The sequence below is a fragment of the Filicampus tigris genome, chromosome 16 (genome assembly GCF_054856515.1).
Source record: "Filicampus tigris isolate MCC_2025a chromosome 16, RoL_Ftig_1.0, whole genome shotgun sequence".
In the NCBI taxonomy this organism is placed as follows: Eukaryota; Metazoa; Chordata; class Actinopteri; order Syngnathiformes; family Syngnathidae; genus Filicampus; species Filicampus tigris.
In genome coordinates, this window is record NC_141232.1 from 5,707,375 (window position 1) to 5,717,620 (window position 10,246).

The 10,246-nt window shown below is 39.6% G+C and overlaps 2 protein-coding genes and 1 long non-coding RNA gene across 15 annotated transcripts in view; 2 read left to right on the forward strand and 1 right to left on the reverse strand.

The window, feature by feature from the left end:
- Window positions 1-174, forward strand: part of LOC147134308 (uncharacterized) — a 42,676-nt gene extending 42,502 nt beyond the window's left edge. For all 10 annotated transcript variants that reach the window (XR_015090220.1, XR_015090226.1, XR_015090228.1 and 7 more), the window contains one exon: window positions 48-174. This is a non-coding gene — a long non-coding RNA (uncharacterized LOC147134308). The remainder of the gene's footprint in view (window positions 1-47) is intronic.
- tnfsf14a (TNF superfamily member 14a) lies at window positions 175-8,820 on the reverse strand. Of its 4 annotated transcripts, XM_086056619.1 has the most exons (7): window positions 7,767-8,819; window positions 5,783-5,976; window positions 4,349-4,566; window positions 2,923-2,956; window positions 2,453-2,518; window positions 2,198-2,263; window positions 175-1,669 (listed from the first exon to the last, which is right to left on the reverse strand). In XM_086056619.1, the coding sequence occupies exons 3-7, from the start codon at window positions 4,541-4,543 to the stop codon at window positions 1,284-1,286; spliced, it is 747 nt and encodes a 248-aa protein (XP_085912745.1). In that variant the 5' UTR covers window positions 4,544-4,566; window positions 5,783-5,976; window positions 7,767-8,819; the 3' UTR covers window positions 175-1,283. The 4 variants fall into 4 exon arrangements, with proteins under 4 accessions (XP_085912745.1, XP_085912746.1, XP_085912747.1 ...); XM_086056620.1 differs by lacking the exon at window positions 5,783-5,976 and having other exon boundaries at window positions 4,349-4,563; window positions 7,767-8,820; XM_086056621.1 differs by lacking the exon at window positions 5,783-5,976 and having other exon boundaries at window positions 7,928-8,818.
- On the forward strand, window positions 5,558-9,363 carry LOC147134313 (transmembrane emp24 domain-containing protein 1-like). The gene is made up of 4 exons (XM_086056625.1): window positions 5,558-5,773; window positions 7,523-7,617; window positions 7,936-8,098; window positions 9,004-9,363. Exons 1-4 carry the CDS (start codon window positions 5,600-5,602, stop codon window positions 9,205-9,207), a joined length of 636 nt encoding a protein of 211 aa, XP_085912751.1. The 5' UTR covers window positions 5,558-5,599; the 3' UTR covers window positions 9,208-9,363.
- Window positions 9,364-10,246: the final 883 nt, after the last annotated feature.

The following is a 10,246-nucleotide window of genomic DNA, read 5'->3' on the forward strand; positions in this document are numbered from 1 at the left end:
TAAGTATCTGACTGTGTTTTGTTTGTTTTTTTTATTAACATCTACAGGCTCAGATCTTTCAACAGCATGGCCCAAATGACCCTTGAAATGGTTGACTTTGCAGCTTTTGGAATATTTTCCGCATGAAAGGCTTCAAATGAGGGCAGATTTAGCAATAAAACACAAAGACGCCAATTCGAGTTTTACAATTTATTGCACAGAGAAGCTAACGTGACAATTTGAAAGCATCCCATCAGTCAATGTTTGTGCAAGCTAACTCGAGGGCTCACACAGACATTGACGATGGAAGCAGCTTAAGTGTTGCCTGCTTGACGAACATGTGTTTTCAAGGCCATCCCTCTTCAGTCCGCTAGAGGGTAGTGTCTCTGTCTCCAACAATCCCTGTACCATTTGTTCATTAGTTGCCTTTTTTTTTTTTAAGCAAAACGGGTAGTAAAAAAAACAGGAAATCGCGCATTCCCGTCAAATGGAAACGGCAACACTGCCTATAGCGGAATGAGTAGGGATGACCTTTCCACAAATGTAAATACCTGAGACCTGTTTGTGTGTGTGTGCGCGTGCGCGTGTGAAAACATCATGAAACGGCGTGCCCGCTGACCCACAAATGCACATTCGACATTTCATGAAAAATGCATTAAAAAAAAAGAACGATAAAAATCACGAATATATTTGTGGATCTGAAAAGCACATTTTGGTGCAACTAAATCTTTCAATTCAAAAACAAATATTTAGTTATTCAAGTGATATACATTTGTGAAAATCACAAATATTTGTGGATCTGAAAAACACGTGAAAATCACGGATGCATTTGTGTGTGTGAATAATTTTGAGCCAAAATTCTTCCCATATGTTAAGCCATCACTCTTCCATTGTGGACATCAGCTTTGGGGTGGCACCCATTATATGTGACTGTTTTGTGGTCACACATTAGTATTTTGTGTCCATGGTATATTAATAATGTGTCCACAAATTTAAAAAAAAAATCTCATGTAATGTTTGGATCTCCATTGATGTTAGTGGATCTATAGCTTTTTATTTTGTTTTAAATGAAACAAACAATTGAGGGGAAATCCTAGTCCTGTCGCAAAGATTAAAAATCTCGGAGTAGTTGACAACCCTCCCCTAAGGTTTCTAATTGCATTTGGATGCCACAAGATGGCACCAAAGCAATATTTTTATATTAGACATGAGTTAGGCCTGAGCACAAAAATGTAAAAAAGTGCCTTAAAAATTTGGATAACAGTGTCTGAAAATGGCAGAAAATAAGCATAACACAATGCCATTTATATCATAAATGCACCAAAGACGTTCTCGTAAGCGATGACTCGCACTATTTTGGAGGTGTTGCTGACTTTGACAAACAGAGAGTCATCTTTGTGCAGGTGAAAAACTCCGCCGAGGAAAGTGTTGCCGTTGTTCTTGTCGACTGCGGAGGAATATTTCCTGGCCTGCAGAAGGGGGACGGTGCCGCCGGGGTGCCTGCGAGTGCGCATCATGACGGCGTGGTGGAACATGCCGTGGTTGTGAAAGGACAATTTGGAGTAGACGAAGTAGAAGCCTTCCTGGCGGATCAGCAGACTTCTGTCCTTGTAGTCCATGCCGCGGAGGAGGTGGTCCGAAATAAGGCTCCAGCCTACTACGACTTTGCTGTGAACCGCATCTTTGCCATCTGCGGACAGTCAACACACCAGCCATCGATACTTTATGTCAGACTTTACTTCAAACATATACAACGATCACAAAAGACACTACACACTTCAAGTTTTCTATTTTGTTTCAGACAGACATTTGTCCGAATGGTACGTGAACGAAATAGAAAAACACACAATTTTTGAAACACCCTGAATAAAATCATAGATCTATCTATCTATCTATCTATCTACCTATCTAGCTAGCTAGCTGTCGAGCTATCTATCTATCTAATATTCTATCTGTCTAATATTCTATCTATCTAGCTGTCTAGCTAGCTAGCTGTCTAGGTAGCTAGCTGTCTAGCTAGCTAGCTGTCTAATATTTCATTTATCTATCTATCCTCCATAGATAGGTGGATGGATAGATAAATAGCTATCTAGCTAGCTATCTAGACAGCTAGCTAGCTAGACAGCTAGATAGATTTTTGGGCGAAGCTTTTTGGGTGAAATGTCTTGGGGTTGCTTGCATTCATTGAAATGAAAGTAGTGGTACTTGTCAGACTCACCCATCAGGCGTGCGACCGGTTTGGAAAGAGGGACACGAGGAGAAGCTTGAGGAGATGCATTTTTTTCTATTGGGGGAGGAGGAAAAAGATGAACATTATTTACAATACATAAAAAAAGCCTACACATGCCATGTAGTTGTGATACAAAAATGAGACCAAGATAATATATGGGAAAAAAAAATATGACCATTAATGTGGGGGGGGGGCAAGTTGTTGCACACCCTCTCGTAATGTAGTAGCACTTGTCGGACTCACCCATCAGACATGCGAGTGGTTTGGACAGTGGGCCGTGATGAGTGGAAGTGTGAGGAGATTTTTTTTCTGTTAAGGGAGGAGGAAAAAGAGTGACATCACCTACAGATTTCGATCTACAGATCTACACACCCCTTTTTAAAAAACTGGAATTTGTGATGTGAAAAATGATACCAAGTTAAATAATTGTGTGTGTGTGTGTGGGGGGGGGGGGGGGGGGGGGGGCTCAACCATTAATGTGAACTATACTGTCCAACTCCATTAATACAAAATGATGTTGTTGCACAAGTGTACACACCCTCTTACAACTGTTGTGGCTGTATTCATAATTAACCAATCACATTCTTTTAAACTTTAAATTGACTGTGAGTCACCCCTGATCGTGTTTCAGATGTTCTAGTAGGCTTTCTCTGAACATGCTGACGTGTATAGACCATACGAACACTCATTTTGTCACTGAATTTGAAGCATACCTGTAGTCAACTTGGAGAATAATGTTGACGGCGTCTGCAATGCAAAGTGAACACGTCAAATAGATGCAACGCACACTTTAGTGATACTTTAGGGATGCATGTGTGAGAAGCCAATAGGGCGGTGGAAACAGGAACTACACCATTTCCATTCGCCGCTGTCCCCCTCGTGTACAGGTTGTCTTTTGCCATCAACTAGAAACCTCAAGACCCAAACAGGAAATGCTTACTCATACGTTTGTTCTTCATACGTGATGTACTGTAAGTATGATCAAACAGTCTTACAATAAGCCCACCATCCATCACATCCAAGCCCAACTGAACATTGTGACCTTTGTAACTTAAGCTTTGGATTTGGAATCAGATGTAGCCACACACCATGTGATTTCTGCAAGATATATTCCACTTTGTTCCTGTGATTGATGTAATGATGAGGATTCAATGGGGAATTTGTAAAGAAAGAATAAGCATTTATGAGTTAGTCATTTATATATTTCGAAAGCATTTATGTATATTTGAATGTCAGTTATTTGGGGGGGGGAAGGGAAGTTAAAACGAGATTAATACATTTAAATGTAAACAAAACAGTAACAATAAAATTGAAAGCAATTAATGGTGAGTAATTTTAGCTTTTTTATCAATCGGGTAAAATGTAATCATAAATAACCAGTAATATTAAAAAGAAAAAAAAACTGTTCAGATGAAATACATATAAACTAAATATCTTTAATGAGGATTAATTTTTCTCAAAAAAAAAGAAAAAAAAGATTAAGTATTTTTACTGGTTAAGTTCCATTTATTTAGTAATTAATGTAAAAAAATGAACTTAAAGAATACATATAAAGAAAATACATTTAATGGCAATTTTTCTTTTTAAGAAATCATAGGCTTCAATAGAATATGTTTAATGATGTTTAATAAAAAGGGAAAGAAAATAAAATGCATGTAATGCTAAATAATTTTTTAAAAGGAATAAAACGGAATGATAAATTTTAAGCATTAAAAGAAATTAAATATATGTTATAGTTAATAATTGATTTTTCTTTTAAAGGCGAACTATATTTAATGATGAATCGACAAATTCATTTGTTAGAGATAAAGAAATGGTAATACAAAATTGCATAAGTATATGTATAAATCATGTGTGCGATAGTTTAAAAACGACATTAATCTAATAGCAATACATAAAATCAAATAAATAAATATCTCTCTCTAAATTGCCCCTAAGTGTGATTGTGAGTGCGGATGTTTGTCTCCGTGTGCTCTGCGATTGGCTGGCAACCAATTCTGGGTGCCCCCCCCCACCTAATGCCTGAAGACAATTGGGATAGGCTCCAGCACGACCCTTGTGAGGAGAAGCGGTATAGATAATGGATGGATGGATGGATCAATCCAGGACGACGGCATACGTGGCGTTGATGATGCGTACCTGTACGGACCGACTTGAATGCAGGTAGGAGATGAGCAGCCCCTCCAGGACGAGCCCGCTCAGAGCCACGCCCACCAGCAAAAAGAGAATGGCCTGAGCCAGCCCGCCGCACCGGCGGCCCCGGCGGGCTCGGGGGGGCAGCGGAAGGGCGGCCTGCCTGTCCACCACGTACACAGAAGACGGTCGATGCCTCATATCTGCTGGGGAGCAAAAGTCTTCTGTCGTAGAAAAAGACAAACGTGGTGGTTGAAAGGTGAGAAAAGGAGCAAATGGGCTGGCTTCTTTGTGGTTCCCTCAGCCACACACAACGTGGCTGCACTGGGACAGGATGTTACGTGTGATCGCTTACATTGCAACGACTTGATAGCCGCAGAGAATTACTGAATTGAATGTTATAACTATGCAGAATGTTACAGTAGTGTCAACCTGTAGCTTAAACCAGTACATTTGTTAAGTACAGCTCAGTTGTATTTAACTTTTTTTTTTAAACACATTTCATCTTTCAGAACTGCTTTTTTTTTTTTCCAAACTCAGTATTAACTCTGATACGTTTGTATTGAACTACAATGTGCAATATATTTGAATTGAGAAAACAGGAAAAAGAAAAGTGGCACTTATTGTAGGGAACTTTATTTGTGTTAATTGGAGGCACTTTCAATGTTGTCAGGTGTGTGCTGACTCTCTTTCTGTGTGAGTTTTTCAAGTGGAACTAAAGGCCTTAGACAAGGTGGAGGGAACAGTTTGCAATGTCAGGGGGAAAAAAAGCCTACTAGAACATCCGAAATTTATCAGAGGCACTTTCCCGCTATTTCAACTAACGCTAACAGCGTAGCAACGTAATATGTGTTCAACGTCACTCACTCGGCGTCCTTTAGAGCCTGGTCACCCTGAAAAGGGGATTCCCCCATCTGCGGTCCCTTCTCAAGGTTTCTCATCCAACCACCCCCCCCCCGCCCCCCTTGTCTGAGGGAGTTCAGATTATTTATTTTTTTTTTATATCCACCACACCGACCAAACCAGTTATCCTTCCTTTCGACATTGTGTTTGGATGAACGTTTCCAAGCTTGTCAGTTTCCCCTAATACTACCCTAGCGCGGCCATTCATACGATCCGGCGTTGCTTGATGGCAGACGCTCACCAATTAGCTGCAGGCTACCAAACAGGAATGACTCGAGCCGGTCCGGCTGAGCAGGTTTTGACAAGAGCGCTTCGCCGGCAACTCTGGTCCCTGCGCTCAGTGCGATTCGGACCATGGCGCGAGCGTGTTGGCTGACTTTGGCGGCCTGTCTGGCCGCCAACGTGGCCCGGGCTCTGTCCACGACGTCCACTCAAGACATGGAGTTCACGTTCTTGTTACCGGCGGGCAGCAAAGAGTGCTTCTACCAAACCATGGACAAGGACAGCGCGCTGGAGTTTGAATACCAAGTACAGTACCTCGATCGTCTCACTTGTCGTAGCTTTGTGTGAGCTTCAGTTTCCCACGTCAACGAATACTGAACGTCTGCTATTGCTGATCTTGAGTATGTGGACAAAAGTAATGGGACAAAGTGTGGTGCTGGTCCTCCCCTCGCAGCTTGTGCTCTCAGTTTGGCTACTGTGATTTATTTCAGAGTGTTGGTTCTAGTTTCCTTTAAAAAAAAAAAAAAAAAATCAATAAAAAAGTATTTAAAGTAGTATTAAAAGTAGGAAGCATTCAAATGATTAAAAAAACAAAAAAAAAGCTTTTAATTGTAAATATTATTCCAAAGGTTATAGTGCTCTAGTAACATTAAAATCAACACAAAACACAAAGAGAACTCACAGCTCGCGGATGACAGCTTATAACCGCGTGTGGAAATGACTGTGACGTCTTTTTTTAATGCTGCAATTCAAAATATTTTTGCAACACGCAGAAATAAAATGTTGTGCTCCCTGTAGAAATTCGTAGATTTTTGCGACACACAAGTACGGGAAAAATAAATAAGCAATATACTCCGTGTCATCCTCACTTTAGATTTCAAAACCTATTCGTGGCTCCTTCTGTTTTCTTTTTCAGGGGTATGAAACAAGAATTTGAAGACATTGGTGTTTTTTTGTTTTTTTTTAAGACTATCTTGCCAAGTCAAAATGTCTTGTCCTATTGGCAGATAATTTTGCTCAAATGATGTAATACAGTAAACCATCACGGGGATTTTGTTGCTTTTTGTAGGCGTTAAACGCAGGAAGCCAGAGAATTGAGACATTCAAATAGTCTCTTCAGCAAAAAAGGCTGGGCGTGAAATACATCCTGTTTTCTATTGTTTTAAGCTTACAGTCTTAAACAATAGTGAGCCTAGTGGCCAATTGTAGAATTACAAACCCCAAAACAAAACTGACGTTTTTTTGCAGTTTAGAATGTACGTAATGGTAGGATAACAAATGAAGGAACAGGTATGTACACTTTATTTCTTTGTTGCGGTGGAAAGGTGCAGCTGTTGACTGCACTTCCGTTAGCTTCTTTCACTTTTAATTACCGTGTGATTGTTTGACAGTGTAATTGTTGACAGGAAGCGTGGCAGTTTTACAATTATTGTGCAACTAAGCCAAGCAACGTCAGTGGTGCTTTTGGATAGTAAAACGAGTTGTGCTGCACTTGAACAATGTGGATGTCACCTGGTAATTAGCCGCCAGTCTGAGAAAGAACGCAAAATTTTATAAGAATTAAGTCTTAATATTTAAAGTTACACATTTCTAGAATTTTATTTTTTTTCATTATTGTATGGTCATAAAATCGTAATATTACGAGAGGTATAAAAAAAAAAAACATCCAAATTATTCAAATCTGAAGTTCTCCAAATTTTGCGAGCATAAAGCTGACAAAGATAAAAGCTCTTAATATGAAAACAAGTTAACAAAAACGACATTTGAAAAAGATAAAAACATTGAAATGATAGAATAATAAGTGTTAATTGTTTGGTAAAATAATTAAAATGTTACAATATTTTTTTTAATGAACTAAATGAAAATTATACAAGACTGAATTCTGACTATTTTGAGGAAAAACTATTTGCATTATGATGTGCAAAATGATGATGGATTTTCATTATAGATGATTATATATATTCTATGAGGAGGGGGGGTGGAAACCTTACAAGAATAATGCCTTAATATTAGAAAAAAAACCCCTCTCTTATACAATGTGTGTGCGTTTTTCAGGTGATTGGACAGCCGAATATGGATGTGGGCTTCGTCATGATTTCACCCAGCGGCAACCGAGAGGTTGACCACAGGAAAAGTCACGCCATCCACAAGTACCTTATCTATCGACCTAGCAAGCTAGCTAGCTAGCTAGCGAGCTATACACCTGTATAGACCGACCCCAAAAAACGGGCCCCAACTTTCAAACAGACATTAATTATCTTATTGTGTTTAGAACATCACATTAAAACATTATACTCACCATTGGCCTTTTCTTCATCAGAAATCCATTTCAAATTTTTAAAATGTCCAAATCCAAATCTTCATTTGGGGCTCTTTTTTTCCACCCACTTGAAAAACACTCACACACTGGTTATACTGCTCAATTCGCTAACATGTCCAAATGAGTTGATGTGCGCTTACGTTTGTAGTATAGAGCGCACGGATCAAGGCGACTACGAGCTGTGCTTCGACAACACTTTCAGTAAGGTGAAGGAGAAGACGTTGTTCTTCACGCTGCTCATCACCAGTCCCAACAAAGCGCCCGACATCGTCTCGAACGACACTTTGGAGCACAAGCTGCAGAACTTCCAGGTGAGTGTCATGCTTTGGCACGCTGGGAAACTGCATGTCAAGAAACAAGTCGCAGCGCAGAAAAGTCAAATGAATTTAATTTCTAAAATTGTACATTTTGACGGTTGCGTCATGCTGTCGTGTCATTTTTAATGCAGCACAGAAAGGAGTATTGAGCGCTGTGGGTGCTCACTCTCTTGACCCCACCCTCCGCACACCCCTTCATTGAAACCCTACTTTGAAACACGAATCCAAGTTAAAACCCCAATTCGAAACCCTAACCTTACTTTGAAACCTTAATTTGAAAATCCAACCCTACTTTGAAACCCTAATTTAAACCATACGCTTACTTTGAAACGCTAACCATAGTTTAAAACCCTAATTAGAAAATCTAACCCTGCTTTGAAACCCTAACACTAAACCAAGTTTAAAACCCTAATCCTATTTTAAAACTCTAATTTGGAACCCTAACCCTACTTTGAAACACTCATTTGAAACCTGACTAGTTTAAAACCCTCATTTTAAACCCTAATTTCAAACCCTAACCCTAGTTTGAAACCCTAATTGGAAAACCTAACCCTAATTTGAAACTCTACTTTGAAATCATAATTTGAAACCTGAACCCTACTGTAAACCCCCAATTTGAAAGCTGTTGCGGCGAGGGGGGGTGTTCCCAAAACAGGGGCGAGAACGACGATGGTGATGCTGTTCAGTGGATTACCCCCCGCCCCCCCCCCCCTGCCTTTTTGGGCCCCTGATGCAAATGTTTAATACTTTGAAGTGAAATACAAACTGCAGTGCACCTAATGGAGTCCCCAAAACGTTGAAGCCGCTGTAAATTCTGTACAGTTAATTCAATTATTCTTTTGGTAACCACTAGAGGGAGCTGGACTAAATCATGTCATTATTAATGTGGCATACCTCAGATTCGTCTGGACGCATTGCACCTGCAAATCCAGAGGGGTCGCGTGATCCAGCTCATGCTGAGGACCTTTGACACCAGAGACCAGCATCTGCAGGACAACAACCTGTGGAGGGTCAGCTTCTGGTCGTGCGTCAGCATGCTGGTGGTCCTGGCCGTGGGCTTCTCGCAGGTTCGCATTCTCGAGTCGCTCTTCCCCGAGAACTAGAACGACGTCGGCTACTGGCCAATCGGAAGCCTGTACACTCATACTGTTCCTTCACCTACCGGGTGAAGTCGTTCCCTGAGCTGCTTGTATCTCGAATATTTTTTTTTTTTTTTTTTTGCAAACATTTTTTAAAATGTAATAAAATGTGTCATTTTATTGGATGGATTTTTTTTGTGTGTGCCCACATTATCTTAAGAGGAAAAAGTCCAAATTCTAAGAGAACTATTGTCAGAAAACATAAAAAATTACGAGTACCGTAGAATTAGATGTAATGATGTAATATAGTTACTAGATTCGAAATTGTGCAATCTGAAACTGTGGTCTGACTATTTGGCAAGGTCGAGTAAAAGCGTAGTGAGGATAAGCAGTAAAAGAGAGCGGATGAATGGATGAGTAGTATGAGGGGGACAAAGTCACACGTTTAGGAAAATAAAGTCATCATGATGAGGAAATGAGTCAAATTTAATTGGAAAAAAACACTCAAAACATCTTTGGGGGGTGAACTACTTGTAGTAATTTGAGGAAAAAGTATTTTTTCTAACACGAGGAAAAAGGTTAAATCAAAGGAGAAAAAAAGGAAAATATTACACAATTATCGATGTAACATTGCAACAAAAACTAGGCAATTTTACAAGCAATAGTATGTATTTAAAAAAATTAAAAAAACCACCTCGGGAATCCAATGAGAAGTCTCACTACTATAACAACAACAACTCAATGATGCATTTATAAATTATGTGTGCACGCTAAATGTGGGCTCACTATTTGCTAAGCAGTATGTCACGGCGTTGTCTGCACTAAATGAAAATAATGTATAATAACAGTGTGGTTATAATTGCTCATTAGAAGCAATGAAGCAACTTCTTTTCATTTGAATCCCCCCCCCCAACACTCTTCTACCATACACGGGGGATATAAAAAGTTTACACACCACTGTTGTTTTTTTTTTTTGGTGGGCAGACTATTTGTATTCACTGAAATTTCACGGCACTTCATGTAGGCATTCACATGAGGGGAAAAAAAAAGTTCAGTTATTTGA